Source organism: Teleopsis dalmanni, chromosome 1 (genome assembly GCF_002237135.1).
Source record: "Teleopsis dalmanni isolate 2A chromosome 1, ASM223713v2, whole genome shotgun sequence".
NCBI classification, from domain to species: Eukaryota; Metazoa; Arthropoda; class Insecta; order Diptera; family Diopsidae; genus Teleopsis; species Teleopsis dalmanni.
In genome coordinates this window covers 202310636-202338622 of record NC_051846.1, presented here as the reverse complement: position 1 = coordinate 202338622, position 27987 = coordinate 202310636, and the positions used below count along the sequence as shown (strand labels likewise).

At 30.9% G+C, this 27987-nt stretch overlaps 1 protein-coding gene across 1 annotated transcript; it reads right to left on the bottom strand.

Moving 5' to 3' along the window:
• Positions 1–6: 6 nt before the first annotated feature.
• LOC119671395 (protein lozenge) lies at positions 7–27987 on the bottom strand. Its single transcript, XM_038082009.1, has 5 exons — positions 27428–27987; positions 22537–22776; positions 14123–14236; positions 10230–10430; positions 7–1171 (listed from the first exon to the last, which is right to left on the bottom strand). Exons 1-5 carry the CDS (start codon positions 27765–27767, stop codon positions 243–245), a joined length of 1824 nt encoding a protein of 607 aa, XP_037937937.1. The 5' UTR covers positions 27768–27987; the 3' UTR covers positions 7–242.

Sequence of the window (27987 nt, the reverse complement as noted above, 5' to 3'; positions counted from 1 at the left end):
TATGAAGGTTATATATATACACAGAATAATATTTATATATACATAATCTAAAAATTAATCGGAAGTTAGTTCATTATCTCTCAATTCAATCTTAAATTTACAAATTCTTTCCCTACAATAATTTGTTTTTAATATCGATTCAGTTCAATGTGCAGATAAGTCTTTTTTAATCCAACTCCTGTTCCCAGCTGATATCCAACACCAACGCCTAGTGCTCCAGCATACGTTGGTGTTGGTGTCATTTATAGCATATTCCCATATGGACGCCACACATTGCCCATATCACCAACATCTTCATCACGTTGTGTATGTGTTATTTGCTCACTAACGGGGACCTCTGGGTGTTGACTTTCCAAGTGTTGATGCTGATGTTGCGCTTGCAGTTCATGCTGCTGCTGTTGCTGACTGACATGATGATGATGTTGTTGCTGATCAGTAAGACCACTAGCACTACTTTGGCTATCTTGCAAATGTGTGCTTTGTTCATGATCAGTGGTGCCTACACCTATTTCGATACCAGACCGACTGCCACCTAGTGAACTGATCATAAGCGAATTCTCAAGTCCCAACTCCAGTTTATCACCACCGTGTAAATGTAGGTGTATTTGATTTTGGTTGACGGAATATAATTGCGGACAAATCATCATTGCAGGTCCTGTACGTGAGGGATAGTGTGCCTGTGCAGGACAACTACCGTATTGATAATTATTATAGCCATTGGACCAATTATTGTACGATGTATAGCCGGCATTTAGTGTTTCAATATCGGATTTACTTGAGCCGTAAGTCGGACTACAGATTGGTGGTGCTGGTGCGTGTGGTACTATTGCACTACTAGGAGCAACTGTCGGCGCTATGCCTGTGTGCGCGTAGTCTGTGGAAGAACAGAACGGTTGCATGTCTGTGAGCACAGTTGGTAAGTGTATGTTGGCGTGGTCGGCGAGTGCAGCGGCGTTAGTATCATAACTTGACATGCTACCGTAGTGTGAAAGTGCTGAAGGTGTATTGAATACTGGGGCAGCTGTGGGTGCTGTCGGTGGTGGAGGCAGTCCAGCGTGTAGTTGATGATGATGGTGTGGATGCTGGTGGTGATAAGTAGAGTAAGCGGTTGATGAAGTTGCTGTGCCATGCCCATAACCAGTCCAATCAGCAGCGCCCATCAGATTGTTTTCTGTTAAATAAAAAAATGTTTATTTAATTTTTTCGGGTTTTTTTTTAAATTGAACATTAATTATGAATGTATTCTATATTGTATAAGCTTATTAATTTATACTCATTTAAAATTTTGGGGAAATATTTGATGTCAGAAACATAAAAGTTATTAAAAATTTAAAACAAAATATATGTTGACAAACTCATCCCAATTTGTTGCTAAAATCCAGCTAATTGAAAAATAATTTCATATCAAAAGTCTGAAAATAAGCACATGTGGATACGCTGGAAGCTCTAATGCGAGTATATGAAGTCCTGCTGCGATATGCCAATAAATGATATTCCACAGATTGTGTAAGCGAAAGGGGTGGCATGTCTGTCAATGTAGAAAAGGGTTAAGCGAAATTCCATTCATGCAAGGACTACAATTATTTTGTGCCAAAAGCACATCAAAACATATTTTCTGGTACGCCATCAGCGTCTCAAGAAATTTCTTAATTAATTAAACAAAAATTCTTTTAATCAAAACTTAAGAAAGTATCTCGCAGGTGCTTGACAGAAACGCTGATAAACTCAAAATTAGGTAAATAATTAATCAAATTTTCAGTGACTTCATTAAGTTTGATATACAAAACAATTTCTTCACTCTAAATTAAATTTGAAAACAACAATTTATAAACATTTAAAAAATCCTTTAAACTAATTTAGCTGCAATTATTTGTTGACAACTCAATTTGCAGCAATTTGAAATAATAAAAACTTATGGGCAAAGCAAGGCAGTGAGTGCAGATACACTGCGAAAAACAACTACCAAACTGACACTTATCACATTTTAAATGTTTCAATTAGAGGAAAAATTGCAGCAACTAAATGTGCAACAACACTAACAACACTAACAACAACCAACAACACAATTAACCCTTCTGTGTATAGCGGCTTTTGTCGACCATTTAAGTCGTGCATGCCCAGTAGCCGTCGTCAGTCAGGTCTGCACTTCAGTTGCAAGCCGCTTGGCCACCACTTGGCCACCGCCACTGCTAAAGTAAATAAATTATAATGTTGCAACAGTCAGGACCGTATAATTTGCAGTGCGGTGGCATGGTGATTATTTTTACTGCAACTACGCACGCCGCGGTGCATTTCTCTACGTTCAAGTCTGGGTGTTCCGCGAGTGTAGACAAGAACAAAGCGAATTGCACCGGTCAAAACGGAGAAAAACTCAATTTTGTAAGAGAAAAACAGAAAGGTTGACTGTCAGGATATAACCTGGCAGGTTCAGTTAATTTTTTTTTTACTTTTTGTCATTAATTTAACCTTAAATTGACGTTTGATAATTGCGAAGGATTTTCTTGAATTTTCAGTTTATTTTTCTCAGGGAACGCTTACTGTTAATGATAGTCATGATTATGGTTATTTCAAGGTAATTACAGATCCTTTGCCGTAAATGTTAAAGTACAAAACCATAATTAATTATGGTTAACATTTGATGTCCTTAATTAAGAATTGTTGTGATTGAAGCATGCTGTTCGCAGACATTCAGAATTGGTAATGTCTTTATTGATATGAGATAGAGGATAAGCTGCGTGGGGACTTATTTGTATAGATTTATGATAGCCAATTAGTAGTACTTATAAGTTATATATTAAAGATCAAATACTAAATCTTATAATATCCCGTTTCTAATAGATAACAAGATATTTATGAGTTTATAAAAATTTAAACACCAGGGAATGAAATAGAGCTCAACCGACTACATAACTACAGCAATACTTGTACATAAAAACTATGGTTAGAATCGTAATTAAGCACATGAATCTTTTCAATTCAAAAAATCGGTGAAGAAATTAAAAATCAACATGTATTTGCAAGCCTCTAATTCACTCAGTTCTATTACATGCTATAGATGCAAGACATATATGATTAAAGCACATCAAGCCAGTCAGCTTTTAGCATATCAGAAAAGAGCAATTCAAAAAATTCCGATACCGATTCCGGTAGGGCATATATAAATAATGCGCTCCAAGAAAGGGGCGAAAACTTATGTTACAAGGAATGACTCGGTGACTCGGGATGGATCGGTGATATAATAGCCGATCTTAACAAAGTGAAATGGATTTTTGGCACATGAGAGAAGTCCTCTTCAAAAAATGCAGGCACCAAACCCGGTACAATAGCGAGTTTGATAATAGAGCATAAATAAAGAGTGCACCCTATGCAAGTTGGGAAGCAAACACTTAGAAGGGTATTGATTGATGGGTGTCGCTATGGCAATTTTACAAAGCAATATATCAAAGATATAATAGGCGAGCTTAGCAAAAGAAGCGTTTGGGAGTGACTGAAGATTCGTTAAATCAGATTAGGAAAAATCAAAGGGATTGGTTACGGAAACACTGGTCCACCAAAGAAAACCCCAGCAAAAATATATAGTGAAAAATGGAATATATTGGTTACGAAAGCACTAGTCTATGCTCTACCAAGTAGTTTAATACAAAGAAAAAAAGATATAGTATAGTAAACCGTAAACCGAAATAATTATTTGAGATAATAAAACATGCAATTTGTTTGAAATTAAAAAATAAAATTATTGTTTTTATTTATTTACTTTTTATATTATTTGAAGTAATGTAAAGTAAAAAAAAATATCTATAGCTCGGCAAAAAAAAAAATACTTATGTGCTTGCAAAAGAAAAAAAATTTAAAAAGAGTTAAGGTCGATACCAATATTCACAGATATTGAAGTATATATTAATTTAATAAGAAAACAAATTAAAAACTTTTTAATTTCTTAAAATTATTCTTTAAACTAAAGTTTAGATAAGGCTTGAGGCACCATTTCAGCTAACAGTCACTTTTTAAAACAAACTCAAGGAAAACGTAGGCGGACTTAAATTGGAATATAGTTTTCAAAAGCTTGACTATAACTTTTCATGGCCTATTAAAATAAACACAATTGCCAGGAAATTAGTAATATATACTATGGAAAATTTCCCATCAAATGTTTTTTAATATAAAAATCACTAATACGCATATTCATCTTTATTACAGTTCATGTGATCGCATGCAAAACGTATACCGGATATCTGCGATTTACGCTTAGTTCCTTTGAATAAATTTCCAATCTCATATTTATTTTCTTCGCGCATTCTTCTCACTGACCACAATAACTTCTTTAGGTTATTTGCCTACAGTACCAAGTAGTGTTCTCACACCATAGGTAGAAGTACTTCATGCCCTTTTTGACTCTCAACTCTTCGCACAGATATAAGTTGTCTCATCCAGCCATACTTGCTCCATTAAAGCAAATTCTGTTGAAGACTCAATTTTCACTTCGTTAAGTACGCAAATACTTTTATAACATAAATGTAGAATATAGAAACTGATTACAAAATTAAAAACAAAAAAAAATCAATTCCAATTTTCTATACAAAATGAGTGCGATTGAATGCACACACAGATACAAACACGTCCATGTAGCTCCGAAAGTTCTTTTCAGAGTTATGAAACGGAAGTTGCTGCGGTTAATCCAACACCGACAGGCTTACCACAAAATTTCGTTTTATGGGCCAAAAGATTTCATTTGCGATTCATTTTCAAAGGTTCGGACAGTTCGATATACCCTCACAGTAGTACACATACCTCGGTGTGTATGTGTTGTCTCTTAGTATTTTTGCAATTGTATTTGGAAGATCATGCGAATATCGCCTGAAAATTTGGCAAACAAATGAAAATTAATGGCAAATAGTATTCGAAAGTGTTGCTTCCGTTTGATTAACACAATGGCTCTGAAGTAGCATTTTCATATCTTACAGATCTGAGTAATTTGTGGGCTTCTTAACTTTCGGGCATGTGCTGTCAACTTTGCACAATTCGTAATTTTCGTCGATTTGTCCGAAAACGGATTCGAAGTGCGTGTCTGTCATTTTTTATTAAAACCTTTGGTTTCGGTTTCGGTTTAGTTTTAATTTTACTGTTAGTGCGTGAGTATCTGAGCTCAGCATTTGCAAAGTATCTTGGCTTTAATTAATTAGATTTCTTTTTCCTACTCGTAATTGTTGTTGCAAGTAGCGGTACTTCAATGTTTACTTAATTCAGTACGGGTTTATGAAGTACGGGTTTATGAAATCCAACATCTGTAAAACCGCATTCGGATTGATTTGCGGCTTTACGCATTTCAACTAAAAAATAAATAAAAATGTAGTGCAATTTTAATTTTAATAAAGTTTTTTTCTCTTGATCGCAGATATGAGGATCTTTTTCCAGAAATTCAAACTAAATGAATTAAAATGTATATTTTATTGACTCTTTCTCATAATTATGAGTTGCTTCTGTCACTACATAAAAACCTTTGGGATCATGGAAGAAAGAAATCCACTTCATTGAGGACTTTGTAGTGATTGACATCACAAAATCGATTATTAACGGTAGAAATATATGAAAAAATATTCTTCAGGTTTTCGGGAGCAGTATTTTATTATACTGATAATTACACTAATTAAGTTAGGCATTTTGTTATAATATTTTTTGATCAGAAACCTTTCAAAATATCAATCATAGTTTTTTATAGTCATAACAAAAGTAAATTTTCTAAAATAGCTATATATTACAAAATATAAATTAAATTGTCATATTATAATTACAAAAAAATTAATTTAAATAATTTAAGAACAACGTAATGAACATTTCACATTTCAGAAAACTCTACAGTCAACAGGGTAGTGGACCATAGAATGGCATGGAGCTAGGCTTGCCCTGTGGGAATGCGTGTCTATCAGCTCTCAAAGAAACAACATCATAACACCAGCTATGCCTATGTCCAGGGTTGGCTAGAACTAAGCTTAAGTTTCTGGGGGCCCCTTTCTTCAACACACTCGGTGATAACTCCAGCATTAGCATTGACCAGATTCCTTTATAAATGCCTTTGGCTGGTTTCTAGCTTGATCTTCTCTTTACTACCAATTATTATAAGGATGTGTGGATTCAAAGCGGCTTAAAAACACATCATCAAAACAAGATATTGCGCGTATTGATAGAAAGCGATTTTGATAGATAATTTTTCTTGTGATAAATAGACTGAATTAAAAACAAAATTGATAATTTTATGAACAACTTAATGAATAACTAATTTAGCTTAAAATATAGAAGACCTTTGTAAAATATCTAAGCCTTTTAGAACTTTGGCAAATAATAAGGTAACTAAATCAAAAGTGTGCTGTCTTTCAGATTCAAATTTCAAGATACTGTGTTCCCTGAAAAGTATTGGATAATCTATGTTATGGAATTGTATATGTATTGTATAGTCATATAGTGTGATCCATATGATCCAATCCTTTTACATCCTATGTTTTAAAAGACCCTGTGGGTTAAAAATTTTTCATAGTATGTTTATTATACTTAGCATGTTACTTAGTTGCTCAGTTTTTTAGCTAAACCTATAAGACCTTGAACTCTATAATTCTATGTGGTCTTTGTATGGACTGAAATTCATGAAGTAGTATGATGGGCTGTTATGGTCCGAGTCCTTTCATATCATACATATAAGAAGATCTTAGTTAGTTAACTTTGTATTAGGGGAAAGAAGTAGGAAGTATTAGTAGGGGAATTACTAAAATTTTTTTATTTTTTATTTATTTTTTTATTACTATTGAGTCTATACAAAATAATGAAAACTAGTTTATGTCCATATCTTTGAAAATAAATACATTTCATAGCCAAAAACCACAACATTTAAAATTAAAGTATTGAGAATAAATTCAGAAGTATCTCTCTGTGTAAGGAAAAACTAAAACTTCGGAACACTATTCCTATATTGGCTCGATTTTAAGTTTAGCTTAGAACTTTTCAAAATTGATTGACCTTTAGAAAGGTATCAAAATTTTATTTGGGAATCGTTCTGTAGAATAAGGATCTGAAAATCATGAAAATCATTTAAAGTCAAATTTATTAGAGAAGAAATTTATAAATCAAAGAATAGACTTAAAGCTCAATCAATCTTTTAAAATACTAGTTTATGATTAATTATGCAAATAAGATTAAACAATTTTAATTTTAAGTTATTTTAGAAGTTTTTCCAGAAAAAAAACTAGCAAAAATATTAATGGCTAAGCTATTTCTACTAGATAAAATGTTGTTAACCAAATTTGGTAAGATAATTTTCTGACCAATATTTTGAATCAAAAAATATTTTGATCAAATTTCCGAGAAATTTGCCGGCTTTTAAGCTGAACTTGTCCGAAACTTTTGAGGCGTTTGCTGAGCTGCTTTAAGCGCCACTTCATTAGCGCAGCTACGAGTGAATAAACGCTACAGTTTCAGATGCCACTGGCATTTCCGGTCGCTCAAATAGTATTAAAAATACGGATTTATACTTTTTCGTTAATAATTCGTAAAGATGTGTCATTTTATTAGCATATTTGGCGACTATGTGTTCACACATGCAAGCTTCAAGCAATAATTTTTCGTCATTTAGTGTGTAAGATTTTGATAAGATTTAAAATATATTTTCGAATATTGTTTGTATTTGATGTGTTAATTAACATAAATAGTTTATTGTTTATAATTTTTATTTAAATTAAATTTAAATTTCTTTTAAAATGCGTGTGAATCATTGCAATCAAGTCAGTTAATTATTTTCATTTGTCACGGTGTTTTTTTCTTTTTTTTTGGTTTTTGATAATCTTTAATTATTTATTAATATATATATATATTAATAATGCTTCAAATATTTTGTGGGCAGTTTAATTTAAAGTGTTAATTTATTAAGTAATTTGAAATTTATAACTAAGACACGCTGTTTACAATACTATCAAATAAATTAATCTTGTTTATTTTCTACCTGTATTAGTTAACCATTCATTAATCCATGAGTAGCATAACTAAAATGATTTGAAAGCTGCTCATAAGTGAAAAATTGAGTTATTAACTAAAAAATTAAGTCAACGAGATAGGAAAAAAAAGCAATCTGGAAGAACGTTAGATAGATCTGATCCATAACTCATGAATGGCACTGATACTATTTATACTGTAGATATAGGACTTCCGTCTCTAGACTGATAGGAGTTACAATGGGACTCTTTTTAAGCAATATCTCTATCAAAAGTGTAAATTTTTAGGTCTAGACTTTTATAGGACCTGCGATGGTAAGAAGGAGAAATTAAACGACTGCTATCAATAAACATAAAAAATTCGAATATAATTCTGCACTCATTTCTGTCACTAGAAAAACATAATCTTGCGGAACTCCCACATTTGAATTTCTCAAAACAAGGACACCAGAACATCTCTAGCATTGGTAATGGCCAGATTCTAGTCTTTAAAAATACCTCTGGCTGGTTTCTAGCTAGATTTTCTCTTTACAACCCATTATTAAGAGGATTTGTGGACTCAAAACGGCTTTCTTAGTGTCCCTACCTTCACCATAACTAACTAACTAACTAAAGTTGACTAAAAAAAAACAATAAAAATATTATCAAAACAAGATACTGCGCGTATTGATATGCGCATAAAATTATATTCTTGCGGTACTACACACATACATGTATCAAGACTATATGTTATAGTCTCGAAAATCGGAAAGTTAACAATATTCATTAAAAAATTAGAGAGGTTTTCAAAATGGGAAATAATATCCCAATGACCAATTTAATGGCTTAAATGGTTAGATGATAGTTACGTGATGAGTTTAGCCATTTTTTTAAAGAATTTGGCGGTTATTAAAATAAGGAATAAGAAAAGAAGATCTACTGTAAATTTTGACAACATTCTTTAAAGAGGTCAGGAAGTAAGGCATTAAGAAGACAGCTCTACTATAAACAGTATCAAAATGTCCCAATAAACGACTTAAGTGGAGTGGTGATAGTTAATAGAACTAGAATAAATTTTGACAACATTAAGATGTTTAAATAGGGAGTAGGCAAGAAAGTTTTATTGCGAATGGTATCAAAATGGTATAGTAAATGACCTAAGTGGGTTACTAATAGCTCACTAATAGCTAATATAAAGAATTTTGACACTATTTATTAAAGTGTAATGGGTTGATGTATTTTGGAAATAAGAAATAAGTAAAAGAATTCTACTGTAACCATATCAAAACATTTTTTAAACAGTTAAAGTGATTTTGAAAAAAAAAGGAATAAGGTAGATAAATGATGTCACAATAGGCAAGCAAATGACCTATGTTAAGTACGTTGACGATAGACGACAGTCGAATATTGAATTCTGACAAAATTTTTTAAAGAATAATGTATTTTTTCAAAATAGATATAAGGAAGATAAACCATACGACAATAGGCCAGTAAATGGTTTAAATTAGTCGATTAATGAACAGCTGTGTAACCTTTCAATGATTATTCAGTTTTGAGGCAGTAAGTTAAAGCAATATTGAGAGCTGGTATACTAAATGGTAAATGCTCTGCTATTTCTTTTTCGAAAAAGTAAGAAATAATGGACTGATCAAATTTAGGATGCACTAACTACTTTTGATATAAGAACTGGAAAGTATAAATATGAAAGAAGATTGGCTTGAGAGAAGTTTTGTGGTAACAGAGTCCCATCAGCGGTTTGTTATGACCAGTTAGGAAAGTAAACTGTAAGTTTAGTAAAATTCAAATTTAAATTTAAATAATTACACCTCAAGTTTACATAAAGGAAACATATATTTCTTTTTCCTTGACATCCTCCCTCCTTCAATTGAAATATTTTTCTACTTCTTTCTACTTGTTGTATTTCTTTAAAAGTTATTATTCTTTTTACTTTTTTAAAAAAGAATTATATATAAAAAATGTACCACAATAATAGTAAAAAACCATTAAAAAAAAGTAGCGTGTGCCGGTACAAATGACTTCATTTCATAGAAGGAGTAACTACTAATTTCGACTTATAGAAATTCTCGATTGAAACAATAAATGACTATAATCGAATACAATACTCCCATTTAAATGTTAACAACTTTATTAACAAAAAAGAAGTTATTAAACTTTTAATGAGCAGAAAGCCTACAGAGAATAGAGAAGAAACGTGGAAGAATAATTGAAGACGATCTAGTTTTGTAGTGTGTTGGACGATTTAGTGAAGTAATTTACCTTGTATCTGCGGTGCATTTGGTTTATAGTCTTGGTAATCAGCATTTATTGTACTATTCGACGATGAGTGATTGCTGCTTAATTGCGATAACCTCGTACTGGAAGCTGTCGGAGCCTTTGGTGTGCGTAATGGATCGAATTCACGAAAATTATTTGGAAAGCCTAAGCTCAAACCTCGAAATTGATGAGTGCCGGGAGGACCTAAAAATAGTAATAAATAAAATTTAATAAAATTACTTAAGTTGAGTATTGTTGTACTTTAAAAAGTCAAGCAATTTGTGATATAAATGAGTTAACGGTATCTTTGAAATGTTTCAAAAAGTGTTATACGCCATTTTGTGTATTTATAAGATACTTTTCATATATATATTTCTTTTTTCTTTTTTTTTATATATAAAAACAGTTAATGCAGCTGTAATGATTGCAGTGAAATTAACATAATTTCAAGGTAAGCCAGCTAGTCGAAGACATAAAAATGCAATGTATGTATGTATGAGTTTATGTATGTATGAATGTACGTAAGTTAGTTTTTTATTTTTAATTTTTCCAGAAAACCGCAAGTTTACATTTTTAAAATGTGTAGTAGCAACAGAAGAAGGAGGTAATGCATTCTTTATTGGTTTCTGATTAACTGCAAAAGTAGTTATGAACTCACTCCTGTCCTTTACTGACATACTAACCCAACATGTTTGTATATATGTAAAAATATGTCTAGAAAAACTACATCATTTCTTTATTACATATATATGTATATATATACACTTTAGATAGTGAAAGAAAATATTGAGGCAATTTCAAAGAGAGGGTAACCAATTGCTTGCCTCATTATCAAGTCAATCTAATAATATTTTGACGTATATCCTTGCGTCTTCTGTTTGAGGGATTAACTTTTCCTTTTTTTATACTTGAGATATTTTTAGTTATATATTTTTTTATTTTTGTTCATTATTATTATTTAATAATGTTGCGTAAATAGTAATTATGCCTACTCGGTTTGTGCGGTTTTCATTCCATGTCTTCGGTTTATGTAGGTGAAAAAATCGCAAGTGTGACCGACCATCCAACCACATGTTTTACGGTATTCTTTTACCTTTAAGCCAAATGTTTCCAAACAATCGGACAGAGTAACAATGAGCCGCAATGGGAACACAGCAGGATATTGGAAAGTATCTTTTCTTTGGTTTTTTGTAATTTTAAGTGTAAATGCGATTATTTTTAAGTGCCGTTTTTGCTGAACTATTTTCTATTATTATTTTTTTTTTGTTTAATGAATAATTAAAAAATTAGTGCAAATAAATTTTAAGGACATTGTCGTATTTAATAAGGCGTTACTTGTGGTATTAGGATTTAGTTTTCGTTTCATAGGAGTTTTATATTAAGACTATAAAACCTTTGTAAGTCATTAAAATCATTCTAAGTTTAATAATTTTAAATTTAAATTTAAAGCAATATTTATATAAGGGGCTCGAAATTTAATATAATTTTTTATATCATATTTCTTGAAAGCATGTTCGATTTCGTATCAATCGGATGCCCAGACCTTTTTCTAGGTGTCCATAATATAAGGTGTCCATAATATTAAGAGGTTGCCTAGGCTACCAGTCTGTTGAAAAATTAGTATATCAATATAGTCAATATATTAGTATATATCAATGTATTATAGTGTTGAAATAAAGATTTATTTTGAAGTCGTAAGGATATAGAAAAGGTTTATCGTTCGACTTTACTATTATCAATACGTTAGAAATAACTTTATCTCAAAGTTAAAAAGTAGCTAAAACATTTTTTTACTAAAACAATATAAAAAGCATTATAATAATAGAATAAGTTGAAAAAATCCAGTTTCTTTAATCCTTTTTGATAATCCACATCCTTGCTGGACAACAGATTAAATATAATAACTTTTATTCAGTTTTTCCTTTAGTACGTTATAAAAACTAATTTTGATATAAAATTCCAAAAATTAGATGGAGTAGGAAGAATTATGTTAACCCTTTGACATTAGAGCTATTATGAAGCAGTTGTATGGCAAATAAAATGAAGGGTTATCAAAATGACCCTCCAGAACTCAAAATATTAACAGCTTTAACTGTCAAAATTTCATGATTTGATTTTTGACATATGTTATTTTGGATGATAGACAATTTTAATCATTTATAGCATAATACAATATAGCAACTTATTATTGAAGTTTATTAATAAAATCAACACTTTACGATAACTGTATATGAACATGTTATGTTCTTAAATGGAATCATTCTCAGTATCATAAAAACTTGACGTAATTGATCTGAAGGCATCATTGATCATTAAGTCAGTCTTGTATTTTAAAATTAGCCTAAAAAGCAAGGACCTTTAATATATTTTATTAACAGACTACTGACATAAAGTGTGTACAATCATGATGGCACCTTGCAATTACGGTATTAAAAATACTTAAATAAATTTATGAACTCCATTAGTCCGATGATGATTTCTGTAGATTTCGAAATAACATAGCACCGAAGTAACTGCCAATATGGTTTATACGTATAGTATGGTTTGTGTATATAGAAATACACAAAAAATAAAATGGTGAGATTTTCTCTAAAACCGATAAATGGAGCTTAGTATTTTATGGAGGAAGTACTCTTTAGTATTGCTTTAGAAAACAATTTCTAAAGCGTCAACAGTTTAATTTTATTTCGAATTCTTAGGCCTACGGGATCGATAGGTGATTACGATTTTGGTATGCAATTAATTTGATGTAAAATGATCATGGTATAGAATACTTTTCTTTAAAATTTTAGTAAATTACTATTCTTATTATGGTATAGTAAATTCTTTCTTAAAGATGGACTGAGAAAACAAATAGATCCTTTAGTCAGGGTACTATTTACTTTCTTTGATTTAAACGCAGCGTTAAAAATCATTAATGCAAAAAAGTTAGTATGTGTATGTTTAGGAAAATGCTGGTTTTATTTTAACTAAATTGTCCCAGAGCATTATCTACACTTTTAACAAGAGAATCTGGTATTCTGGAACGTTGATAATGTCTGTTAATGTATTAAAAATTGTATGAAAACAAATCAAACTGTTGAATAGAAAGATTTCTTGATGAGTCCTTATGTATTAAAATAATGTTTATCTATACTTTTATTTTTTTTGAGGGATCTAGTCTTATAATATTATTATGATGATGATAACTATGCGATGTTTAGGAAATTTATAAGGTTCTATAGACATAATGTGGGTATAGCACTTGGGAGGAAATTAAAGTCGTTATTAATTAGATGTTGATATGGGTCACTATAATTGTTCTGATCAGCTGCCGATCTTCTCAACGGTTTTTTTACTAATACTTATTAAATCCAAATTATAAAGGAGAAAAATGATTAAGTTCATTAAAAAATGTTAACAGCCACTGTTCAAGATCCTCCAATATTGTTAAATACTAAACTGTTCATTTTAAAAATACTATTCTTCACGTTTGTTGTATTTAAAAATTATTTCTAAGTAAATTAAATTTATTTTATAATGAGTATGAAAATATCTACAGTCGACGTTATTGGTGGTATTGATGATTAGCGTTTTTAGGATGTGTTCGCAACAAATTTGCTTAGAGGTCTCACCATTAATAGTGTCACTAATGTTGTAGGAACTGCTAACCCTGCCTGAATCTTCACTAAACTGTTTACCATCGTCCTCACTAATAGTTGTGGTGGAATTATAACTATCATATGTTGAAGTATAGGACAGTGCAGGCTGCGAAGATGGTGATGCCGATGAAGATAGTTCAGAACATTGTGTATCACCAAAAGCTAAACTGGATTTACGGCGTAAGGATGTGTTATGTGTAAAATTACCTGTACCCGAAACCGTAGCAGAACGCTTTTTAATAGCGATCAACTTACTTGTCTTAGAACGTGGCTCCCTCGGTCCATCAACGGTGACTTTGATGGCTTTGGCATAGGTAGCCACCTGTGGCGGACTTGTTGCAACGGTGATTGTTAGAGTAAAACTTTTGCCTGTAGAAGAGAAGAAAAAAGAAAATAAAAATTAGTCATTAAAAATATGAAAGTTACGACTTTTTTATGAGTTTGAAGTGTAAAAAAAATGTTGACATAAATTTTAGGCAATATGGCAATAAGGCAACTTGTCAGCGCAGCGGCTAAGTTTGATCTATACGCGTTAATATTGAACTGAGGCAAGGAACGAGAGAGAAACAAGTGTTATGATTTTTTAAAAAATATATTTTTTTTAATTTTTGCTTTAATTTTAAATTTTCCAAAATATTTTAGTGGCACACGAATTAATTTAAAGTGATCATTACACGCGCCAGAACTGTTGGCGGTCTTCGTTGAAGACGGTCTTTTGCGCTTCTGCTCGTTTTTTGGCAGTTAAGTGTTAAAATCAATTTTGTTGCACCATAACTCTAAGGATTTGCCGAGTAATAGTGTTGTCAGTGACAGCAGGATAATTGAAAACCTACAAAATATTGCTAAATATAATATTTATGAACTTCACATTGCTTTAGTGGGTCAATGGAGGAAGAGATTTAAACTTTTATGACTTAAATCCTTAAAAAAAGTTTTTTTGTTAAATAAAAAAAAAAAATAATAAACTCTTCTTCAACTAAAACTGCCATTGTCACTCTGCTACTTTATTGTTATTGCCCATAAGGACTATGAATTATTTACTGTTTCGGTTAAAATATTTTTACTACTATTTACAAATAATAAAACCGCAAAACCGTTTACGAGCATAAACAAACGAGACAAATTAACCCACAACAACAATAAAACTCAAGTCCATTTAATAAAAATTAAAAAATATAAATAAATAAATAAATATGAGAAGAAAAAAACAATTCAAATTTACTGGACCAAATTTACAAACAATTGACGAGTCCACCTTTGCACTTTATCACTTTTTAAACGACGGCAATCGTTATAGCAGCTAACAGTCATTGCTATACTTGCATACACCTTTCTACACCGGTATACATATACATATATATACACTTATATGTACCGCTATGTTTATACATAAATATCTGCCTTCCACTTTGTGGTAGTGGGTAGCATCAATAAACAGACAAAGTATATTTGGCCAAGCCCACTTTTGCGCGGTAGCTTCGTTTAAATGTTGATGACCAAAAGTTTGTTTGCTTGTTTGTTTGTTTGTGCCTATAAAACGAGTGAATTAAAATTTTTGGGGTTGGGTTTTTTGGTTTCGTATGGTTTGTTTGATGCCAACCAACAAAATGCAATAACAACAAAAGTTTAAACACCCACAAAAAATGTAAAGCCATAGACCAACTAACCACAAAACCTCAGCCGCAGGCACAGGCACAGGTACTGAGCGAATATAAACACAAATATACACACAACGAACGGCATATGCTCTGGAACGATAACAAAAACAACAGCAAAAACAACAACAAATTTGCAAATATTTAAGCAGCTATGAATGAAACGAACGAGGATGAAACTATTTTAAAGACACAATACATAGAAAGCAACAAAATTAATTCACTGTAGAAAAATTATGCTTGACATGTAGTGTGGGTTTTATTCTTCATAAATTGAGTATATGTGTGCATGTGTGTATGTAACATAAGAATAATAAAAATAATAAAGGAGTAGAGTATGGAATTTATTTATTTGGTCTAACTATACAATTATTTAAAGAAACTTAAAATCTATGATTTTCTTGCTACTGTATTTTTGATTTAATTAAGCTTGAAATTATTAATTATACCATATAATTCATACATGTAAGTGATGTTATTTCATAGGTTTTTAATAGAAAAGACTATATCTACAAATCGATTGTTGAAATTGTAATAATTTATTAGCATAAAATTAATCTAAAACTAACGAAAATGCTGACTATATAATCCTTTCTCCAAATTTGCAACAAATGTGATTATGTTACTTATTTATAATTATTTAAAAAAGCCAGATATTTCTCTAAAAATACTCATATACTACAGAATTCAGGAATTTATACAATAAATAATTACATATAAGCATAGACGGCAAACACTATTATAACCCGTTCATCTCTAACCCTTCCAGAGAAACATGCAAGGACGATTACTTACTCTATCTTGATATGGCATACTTCAATCAATATAATAATTTTACTTTAGATATTCATCAAGAGAATCTACTACTCACTTTCTTGCTTCAAAAATCATAAGAACTTCAATTTCTCGTCCCTTACCTATCCACACTATTTCTCTTTTGCTTTCACTCTTAGTCAGGATCATTTACGACTCAGAATGTAGACTGAATGTAAATGGTGAATAAACCACCATTTAGTGATCTGGCGAGGATATATTATAATAATTATAATAAATTAGAATATGAACAAATTATATTGTATTAATTACATTTATGGTTTTTAGGTGTATACCAGAAATTCACACTGTAGTGAATTCTTGAAAAAAGCTACAAAGACATCATCGACAGCCACCATCATTTTGTCGACCATAAAGTAGTATTGAAATGCGCTGGCTCTGCATAGTAATCTTGAGTACTACTCGTAGTTTCATTCGGGTAGGATTGAGTCTCTCCAAACCTTCTAGTTCTTATCTATCTAACTTCGCTCTTAACACAAGTATCAATATATTTCAACGACAAACACCCCCATTTGAATTCTAAGGCATTCCGTCGATATCAATTGAAGCCATACGTATGTATGTAGTTTCCTACTTGAAAGGGAGTATAAAGCATATAACACCTCTGCTGTTCTTTAGGATACAACATACGATTGTAAAATGCAATTCCACGTTAAATAAAAGTAAATGAATACAATCATTCTATCCGTTCTAATGTAGATTTAAACCATAGCCATCACGATACTCCTATTAAATGGGTCAATCTTGATAGGTTACGACATCCGAAATTGTCTCACACCTTTGGTCGTCTGCGGTAAGTAAAACTCATTAACTATCATATATAACATAAACAGTATTGAATGCAGCCTACTGGATTTTAGCTGCCTATTACGATTGGCATACCTTACCTTGGGAACATTCTAACTCCTTTTCCGCGGGGGTGTTAGTGTGATAGTTTACTTTAGGGTGATTGCAGTGATATACATTATTCTCAATCTACTACATATTATAGTAGTATGTAGGGCCATATTCAGGCCGTAAAATACACTCAAGACTAAAGGAAAATTAATTTATTATTATTGAAAATAAATTATTAATTTTAATTTGTCTGCTCCTACAATCAGCAAATGGCTTATGGCTTATATGGTAGTAGTTGAATTTTTCAAATGAGTTACAAATTATGAAGTACCGAAATTAATAGGAAACATGAGCAGGCGGTGAAACTTAAAAGAGACGTCAGAAATCTATTTTAACAGCACAAAATGAAGAAGAAGACATCCACATTTGCGTTTGAAAGTTCAATTAATTAAATTAAGTGAAATTAATCATGTTGGCATATATTAGTGCTTTTTTGGAAAACAATGGCAACAAATGGATATTTTAAAGTTACCGTAAAATGTAAGAAAATTAAGTTATTTTTCATAAGAAAGCCCGAAAAAACTGGAGCAAGTCAATTGTTTTCTTTAATTTCTTAAACCCATTTTTTTGTCAAAATGTTTTTTGTTCAAAACACAAAAATATATTTTTTTTAGAAATTTTAGATATATGAGTTTTGGTACTTCAACGTAAAGGCTTCATTCACTCGCACCGTACGTTCGATATGGAATAAACTTTAAAGTTAAAAATCTAAATTAGTCATGCGGACCTTAGCCGAGCTATTGTGTGCGTGAGCTTGAGAATAAGTTGAAGTGGAGCAAAAAAACAAAAACAAAAGAGAGATAAATCAGTGGCGATACTCGAACATCAGCGCAACAAGGATGACTGATTATCAAAAATAGATGCCGTGTGTGTGTTAAGGTTGTGTGTGTATTTCATTATCATATCCATTATTATTATGATTATGATATTTGTTTCTTTGTTTTTGTTGTTGTAGTTGAAAGGCGCTTATTATTGATGACGCGTGTCATTCATTCACTCTTCTCATTTGTGTGCCGTTCTGCATTGAACAAATTAGTACCATTAATCTAGCAAAAAAAAAATTTTTTTTTTTGATAGTTTGGTTGACTTTGATGAGCAGTGAACCCTTTTGTATGGATTTTAGGTATTATGGATGAGTTTTAACTGTAAGAAGTCAAACTAAGTGAAAATGTGTAGAATGACCTTTGAAGTCTTAAGTTAGAAATGTAGTAGTATTTAAATATTCATATTTTTGGTTATTAATTAGTGTTAGAATTTTAAAAATACTTAGTATTTTAAGAAGACAAAGGATAATAGATAAGAGACATATTTTCTACTAATAGGTTAAATTTAGATAATCATAAGTAGTTGATATAAATCTGTTTAAATACATTGGGTACTCTTATTTTATCAAAGTATGCGGTTTTCATTTGAATAAAGTACCAGAAATGTGGTCGCATTAGTATAGATTTTGAAATACAGATTAAAATTATTCTCCTTATACCATAGATTGTCCAAAATGCACCGGTGCTTACACTCATATAAATTTTTGATTTTAATCAAAGTGCGGATAAACAGTGTTCTTCTTCTTAGCGAGATTGTCCGAGGTGAACCTGCGTTTACTCTGATAACAATAATTATAACTGATCAAGAGTAAATAATAATGATTTAAATTATCATATAAAAATACTCTTATATAAAATATTAATGATTTATTTAGCAATTAAATATGGTCTAATTATTTTATTTATTACGTTCAACAAGCTAATTCTTAATGAAATTATTTATTTTTGGAGAGGTTTCAAAAGGTAGTGAACTACAGCAACAAAAATTGCTTTTATATTATTTTAATTAACCATACAGCTGACCATGCAGTTTTTTCAAGTATCGCAAATACCCATCATCAGTGGTCTTGGAATTATTTCTTATATTTAATTATTCGTAAATAATTTTACTTTTTTTTATATTTTTATAATAATTCCTATTTTAAAACATAAACTTATAACGGTTTTGTGACAAAAAATCAAATATATAATTTATTTTAACTGCTTATATGTAGATTTTTAATAAAGAAAAATATAAAGTATTGCTTTTTTTAAATTATACTCATTTAATAAAATCAAGTCCAAAACGTCAAGTGCAGTTAATAATTTTATGTAAAATTATATGATTTTTTTTCTCTAAAGCGTATAAGCCTTTAGGCTAAAGAATAAAATAGGCAAATATCAAAAATATTAAAATGTATTTACAGCAAAAGCAATTACATTTCTACGCTTGATTAAGTGTCATTTCAGTGAATGCAAAATATGACATTTAAACGGTCATAATCAGCGGGCAGAGAAATGATTTTCAAAATGGACGTAATTGCCAGCGATTCTGATTAAAAAAGGCAAAAGGAAAAAAAAATGAATTAAATTAAAAATGTCGAATGAAATGACAAAATGGAAAAATACATGGGCGAATACAAATCGCGTTTTTCGCCGCCGTCAGCTCCATTACTGTCCATCAACTGACATCTAATCACAAATCGCCGCATGAAGTCCAGCAATCGCTATGATTTCTTTTTTTATACTGTTCTCCTTCTATTTAATGTAAGTGTTGTGTGTGTGTTTGTGTAAGCCATTGTTATATTAAATAAAATTTATACATAATAATTATGTCTGCCTTCATTGATATTGTACTTTTTGTAGATTGTGTATTTTTAATTGCTATTTATTGATTTCATGATATTTACGATAATTGAGAGCTTCTACTTTATTTTATTATTTACTTATATTGTAGTTGAAAAACTTGTGGTTCAAAAACCACATTGAAGTTTTGGCACAACATAAATTGTTCTTTAGAGGGAGATATTGGACCCAACCAAGATTCTTAAAAAAGAATAATGTAGAAGAAAAGTAATTGACTCAATCACAACTACTGACTGAACTACACATTTTACTATTCGCATTTGTCTTCTATCTATCTTCTATTAATAGCTTTTAATAGCAAATTATTATGTATATAGTACTATATACATATATAGACACACAAATACAAGTGTAATAAAATGAACGTATCTATTCAATTTGTTTAATCGCTTATTTAGCACTTAGTGCATACTGATTTGTTAACCAGATACGAAACGATTACTCATATTAAGCAAACATTTATATTATATATCTCACAATTATTAACTAAAACGAGATAAGTTAAACAAATTAGAATAATCGCATCATTGAGGACAAATATTGAAAATGAATTATTTATTTATAACAATAATATGGTAGATATGCAACCTCATCAAATTCCAATTAAAAATAGTTTTATTTGGATAAGTTAAAAATCAAATAAGTAGAACCAACAGATTAAATGTAAAAAGTATTCAAAAATAACCAGATACATACATATATATATATATGATGTATAGCAAATCTAAAAACCCATAAGATAAACATGTTCTATGTATACGATTCGACACTAAAGAAGGAATCACAGATGGTGTTTATGGGCGGGCGGGGTTGCTATCCTCGGAAGCGCTAGGTAAAAACACGATTATCTTTCATGCAGAAACTTACTATATACCATAGACTATATGCCATGTAATGTGCCATAGACTAATTATTCCAACTGCTAGTCAGGCAGCAATAAAGGCATCCAATTTTCAAGTGGTGACATCAAGACGCTGGTGATGGAGTTTCTCAAAAAGCTGAATACCCTTAGCCCAAATATTCAGATATAAATCCTATAAGTTCCAGCACACACTAAAACTTTTGGCTACGAAGTTGCAGATAAATTTGCGAAGAATGGAGCAGCCTCGCTGGTTGTAGGTCCGGAACCATTCTGCGGTTTGGAAAGAGCTAATATGTTTTCATCTATTCAGAAAGTAGGGAAGACACAAAGAACGCTGTACTGGTATAACCTACAGATGCTATTACAATCGAAATCGCTTATAGGTATTTTCCACTTAAAATGGTTTAATGATTGTATGCAATTAAATGAATTTAACTTTAGAATCATAAGAGAAATTGTGAGAGGTTACTGTAGGTTAAACAAACATCTTACAAAACTTGAAACATTTTAATGAAACTTTTAGTTTTGTGGGAAAAATAATGGGATTTAAAAATAAGTGCTAGGAGTTTGCCCAACATTGATACATAAACGATGGGCATCTCATATCGAAAAAAGAAAATCTCTGTAGATTTTATACTACAGCGAATGTTATAGAAGATGTTGGAATTAGAGAAGCACTTAAAGTATATCAACAGCAACAATCAATCTATAAATCATAATACCAACATATAATAATAATAATTATAATGCTTAACATATGTGTGTTTTCGTTATCGACAAATGACCTCGTTCAAAATTATTACTCGTATTAAATACAAAAGAATAGATGCTTAATTAATTTTAATTAAATTCTTTAATTTTAATATAAATAAAATATACAACAGATATCATTGTCCAAATATTCATTTTTCTAGTTTTTATATAGATCAAGTGTATAGTGATAACATTGTTCTGGTATCCTTAAAATGAATTATGTATAAATGCAGGCTAAAGACGGACTTCTCTGAATTCTCATTACAATTGGACCAACTGTTCTATGATGGGACATAAGCTCAAATAATTAATTTTTATTCCTAAATAATGTGCTATAGAAGTCTAATTACAAATGTTTGTGTAAGGCAAGTGTCTTCCCATGTTCATGAAGTCATACAAGGATAAGCACTTTGCAGTGTCTGTTGCACATAATAACCATCAAATGATCATGGCATGTTGGGTCACACAAGTGTGCACTTTAAAATCGATTATTGATGGCAAAAATGATGTTGCGTGCCAAAAAAAGTTCTAGAGGAATTCATCGGACCAGAGCAGACCAAGAAAGGAGCAACAAAGTTGCAGTACTTGATGCATGCCTGACGTTTGCCGGAATGTCAGTTGGCTGCCTGCACGATCAGCTCACTTGCCTGGTTGCTGGGGTTGTTGTTTTTGTAGTTGGTTGAAAATTTGGAAGCGTTGAACTGCAACATAATAAGGACGAAGAAATGAGCATAACAATTTGCCAGTGCAATTGCATGTTGACCCAAAGGCATATGGACATAATGTGACGACTTCTGTGCCTGAACTTAAATTGACCAATTTTAAGGTGTTTGTTGGGTTTGCCGGGTTCGAATTATTTTTTTATGTTGTGGGATGTGGAAGGTACTTTTCTTTGGGTGAAGTAATTATTATTGATATTTTAAGTGTTTTATTGCCTTGAGGATTATGCGCGGAAATTGCCAAAATTATGTACACTTATTTAAAATTTTATTTACTCACCTCTGCCGCTGCGTCCAACAAAACGGAGATCATTGAATTTGGCTACATGATTCTTCATCACTGCTGTGCAATTTCTCAGTTCAGCGCAGTAATTTTCATCATTTCCAGCACGTATTGTTACAATTGTCCCATCGCCCACATCCACCAGTGCAACCACTTTGAAGGCCAAGGGTAGCGTTTTATTCGAACGCCAGTGCGAGGGTAGCGCTGAACACAGGATGTATGGATTGCTCGTGGGCACTGTAATAGCAAAAGTCATGTAATTAATAATTTACTCAATTAAATCATAATTAATTAAAATGATTAAAAGTTAAATTTGCATATATAATTTAAATAAAACAAATATTATAAAAACGGGTAAATTTTTTTTTTTATTTCGTTGTTAATTGATGAATCATTGACTGTGGCGATGACGTCGCTAATGACTTTGTGAATTGGGAAAATCTGCCAAGTTCATTATTAATTTATCAGATTAATGAAATTAATTATTCATAAATCATAAAAATAATTATGAGCATTTGTTGTATTGGAGTTAAAAATCACTGAAGGACTACGTGCCAAAGTTAACTGCAGGCCAACTTTTTACAGTTTATTGAATTTTTATTAATAAAAAGTTATTGGAAAAGTATCTTGATATTAGTATAGAAGAAAAAATATCAATTACTAAAGAAATGTTATATTATAAATTACTTTCATTTAGACAAAAACAAGACACAAGTCAAGAAAGTCTAAAAAGTAGCTCCTTTCAAAGAGATCATGTAATCTTAATGAGAACATGGTTCCATAATCTTTAATAACGTAAAGGAATCCAATATATATCATGTAACACAATATGTGTTTTCGAAATATAACACTTTTTTCATTAATAAAACAAGAAGATTATATATCAATATCAATAAAAATATTTGGGCATTAACACCGAATTAAATTACATTTTTTTGGGAAGACTTATAAGGGCTTCACTGTGATTTTGGCATGCTTTAAGAAAGTTGCACGTACTATGTCTTTTTTTCTGTATGAAATCTGAACTGTTTGACTTTAGTTTCAGAATAATATAAAATTATTTTTAAAGTTTAGATATTAATTATTAAATTACATATTTAAAAAACTACAATACATATGTCTATTCAAAGTTCGTGAAGTTAACTAGCAGGCCTTAAAGCTTTTGTGTAGTATCATAACAGTCCTACTCCATAGTGTCTAACTGAACAGGTCTTACCAATAGCAACAATACAAAGAAAACTCTACTGCTTATGAAGAGACTGAAAAAAGTGTCAGTGGGTGGTGCAAGCTTGATGAGGTGGAGATTAATTAATTATTACTTTTAATTTATTATAATCATTTTCATACATTTATCTACCCACATTCAGAAAACATTGTGTATGAATATCGTAAATAAACTGGAAGATCTGTTTGCGAACTACTAGCAGATTTTCCTCATTTTATTTGTTTAACTACCAACGTATCATAATACAATATATTAAATATCTATTGAAATCAAACTATATATATTGTGTGCTCTTTGATTAATACTATCTACTGATAGATTAATTATAGGCTTTTTGGAACAACATACTAGTATTATGTAGCGCTGATTAGCAATGATTATTTATTAAACGTATCTAGTAATAAATAATCTTGAATATTTCCATTAGGTTAAATAGATATAAGCTCCTTTTAATGATTATTATTAAATTATTGACTTAGAAAAGGACTAGAGAAATATTGCAATGACACTTTCCAGTAGTTTTCTTTTTTTAAGCCTATTTGACAAGTCCAACATGTGATTAAAGAGACAGCCAATGTTATAAAAACGATATAGTGGTTTTTCTGATTCAAAATAAAATACATATATCTATTCAAAATTTCTTTAGTCAACTAATCTGCCTGATGTCTAATCTGTGGTTTTATAACAAGTATCGTCATAGGGCCATATGAAGACCTTAGTAAAACTGCGTGCTATTCTACAAGTATTATCTACGATCGCTATGAAACACTACAAGCATTACCTACCGTACTTTCTATCTTTGGATCAAAAATGCACTCGTGAACACATTAAAAAGGGTCGGTTATAGCTATAAGATGTTATGAAGATAAAAATATGTAAGAACTCTATGAGCATTGGGTGTCCAATTTACTGTCTTTGGATCAAAAATGCAACCCCTGAAATATTTTGAAGGGTCTATTAGAGTCTTATGATAAGGACTTAGACATATAAAAACTATACGTGCGTTGCGTACCGTGTTTTTCGACTTTGAAACAAAAATTCAATAACATTCTAAAGGACTTGTTACAGCAATTTCACTAAATGCTGTCAGTCGGAAAAATAATTGTAAATATTTTTTTGTTGAAAACGTATGTTGACTATCTTAAAACAGAACACAAATAATGATAATGGGTCAATATTATGTAACAAGACTGGATATATTGATATTCTTTTTTATTAAACAATTATCCTCACTGCATAATTTCTCAGAGTACTTGGCTTAAACAGTAAAAATTCTCACCAAATGAGGAGGTGAGTTTAAAAGATTTAAAGCGGTTAAATAAAAGAATTCAGTTTACAACAAAATAAAGTCTATATAGTCTTCCAAAATCATCACAGAAAAATTAAGCCGTCGGTGAAATTAATTATTAATTTTTGAAAAAAACGTCTTGCTCTGAAGTTAAGTTGAATTTAGAATATCTATAAATTTAATATTACAAAAACAAGATTAATCATAACGGACATAAAATAAAAAGTTTATTATGTAAAATAGACGATTTGAAGAAATACATAAGAAATTGAAGACTATTCTCAATAGGGTTACCACAAGCACAAGTTGTAGGCACACGTACCGAAGAGATTTATTATATAAAAATGAAGTAATGGATTCATGTACCGCCCGAAAATAGTCAAAATTCAACCAAAAGTTAAAATTTGACTAGCCTCTAAAGAGTTTTACATCCTTGTAGTACTTATAGGTATTTTTTTTTTGTAGGCAAATTTCATCTATACCGCCACTTAGACACTATCTAACAACTAATTATTAAAATTATCTGAGAGCATCCTTCCCTTATTTTTGATTCTGGCTACAGGCCTGATATAACCATTAACATATCACTTATGTTTTCTATGTGGTATTGTCAAGAAAACTACAATTTGTGAAATTAATTAGCTGGTTCAATGATGGCTCAAAATTGGATTAACGCCCAGATGTAGATAACAACCACTTTCATTAACTGAATGTGTTTTACATTCAGAACATACAATAATTTTGAGGCAGCCATAGAGACATTCGCAAAAGTTGAGCTAATTGATATTTGTGGAGCTTTGGATACTATTGCGGCTGCTCTTTGCTATTTGCGCGGGGCTATCATTGACATGATATAATACAACAAGAACGACAAAAATAAGGGCTGTGATTTGATGAGAGATCTCATAGTGATCATGCGGTATTACATTAGACAATGCTAGCTTAGGAGTGTCTACTTCTGCATAACGGAAGTCAATGAACACTCGTACTTGTATTTGTTCATGACTATTTGAAGGCCGTCGTTTTTTCGAACACTTGTTAACTTAATTATAAACTTCAAGCTTAAGGTTGAAAAAAAAACATATACTATAGTTGTCACTATACTTATTTATTTACTCTTTAAGAAATCCAATCAACATTCAAAAAAAAAATTTTTATTTAATTTTAAAAAAGAGTTTCCTACACGTCTTTAGAATTTTTTATTGTAAAAAGTAGAAAAATGTTAATTTTTAAGAATTAATTTTGATGCACTAATTTTTGATGCTTGCTACATTTGATTAATTCTGCAGGTTGAAAATTCGTATACGTGAACCCAGCTTAGTTGCGTGTGGGTGTGTGTGCAAAAAAAACATATTGACAAGTGATTTAACATTTATTTTGGTGTTTACAAATTACATACAAATTTTACATTTTCGGTGTTTAATCTTTCGTTCTAGCATTAAGAAAAAATTCCTCTGCAAATAAATGATTAATAGAAAATATTATAAAATGACAAAAGAAAAATATTTTGCAATTTTTGGTTTTATCATCTTTTCAATAGCATCGAAGCATGGGTAAAGTTTCAATACACCAAATGTAGTAGTGAAAACTGGTACAAAAACTACCCAAAACTCAATCTAAAGTTCAAGTTTGACTTATCTCTAAACGGACCCTTTATGTAGAATAGATTAAAAAATTCGTATACCGATAGAAATTAGTCAAAGCTTAACCTAAAGTTTAGACGTATTCATAGGTGTTTTTTCTATTCGTTGATTTATTTCACTAAACTATCACAGACACTATACATTCATTAAATAGCTAATTCCGTTCATTTTTAATCCTCAATTTTACTTAAGTGTGGCATAGGCTATTATTATTGGAAGTAATATATTGCAATAATTTTATAGCAACATAAATTCGAAATTCATATAAATCCTTCCCGCTTGATTCCCTATATAAGTATATGAAACTAAACAATAGATTTATCTATACATTTATCATTTTAATTCTATTGCAAATCTTCTATATCACTTAATTTGAAAATAAACCATTGCTACAATATCTAGAATTTTGTTTCTATAACACATCTTCCATATCAGCTTATTTGAAAAAAAAAACCATAGATAATATGGTTGAATATATATAAATATACGGATACAAATTTCTATAATTTTAATTCTATAAAAATCTTTCATAGCAGCTAATTTGAGATTGAACCATAAATACTATATCTAGAATTGTAGTTCTATAACACTTCTTCCATATCAGCTAATTTGAAATCAAGCCATACTTTAAATCCATATTTATATTTGATATCATATATGTATAGATGCTATATAGCACATCTTTTATATAACCCACTTTTAAGATACCATCTAACATTTTTGAAAACTTACCCAATTCATTTGGAAATTCCTGTTGTGCTTGCAACACTGAATGCTCGGTCCACCATAGACCCTGATGTATTGCACTATTATTATTACTACAACTGCTATTGTTATTACCGCTATTAGCACTATTTGCGGTACCGTTGCTGGCACCGCCGGTGGGTGAACTACTGCCAATGCTAGCATTACTTGCGGGCATCGCCTCACACTTGTAGAGCTGCGGTGAAGTCCAGTCGGCGGGCGATGTGGAAGATGTTACCATTGTTGTGGCACTAGGCGGACCAATTAGATTGTGGACTGTTGAACCACTATAGGCTGCAGTGACTGCAGTACCGCTAGGTAAATGCATTCGGTGCTGATAAGAATTTTTGGGAGCTATTTTGGCGGCGATATTAACACGTGTGCAGAGAAATAATAATGATCGGTATGAATAGATGATCAAAACCAAACCAGTCCGAAGCGTAGACGTCGTTGTTCCAATGACGTATTTCGCGTAAAATATTTTATCAATCGAGCTCGGTTAACGTCTGTTTAACCTTTTACGCTATAGCGTTATTTTAGTTTTTTTA

Coding starts and splice junctions, on each gene's coding strand:
- LOC119671395 (XM_038082009.1), bottom strand. CDS start 27,767: ATGCATTTACCTAGCGGTACTGCAGTCACTGCAGCCTATAGTGGTTCA. Junction 22,777..27,427: donor GGAATTTCCAAATGAATTGG/GTAAGTTTTCAA, acceptor TTGCTATTACAG/TGCCCACGAGCAATCCATAC. Junction 1,172..10,229: donor AAATGCACCGCAGATACAAG/GTAAATTACTTC, acceptor TTTATTTAACAG/AAAACAATCTGATGGGCGCT.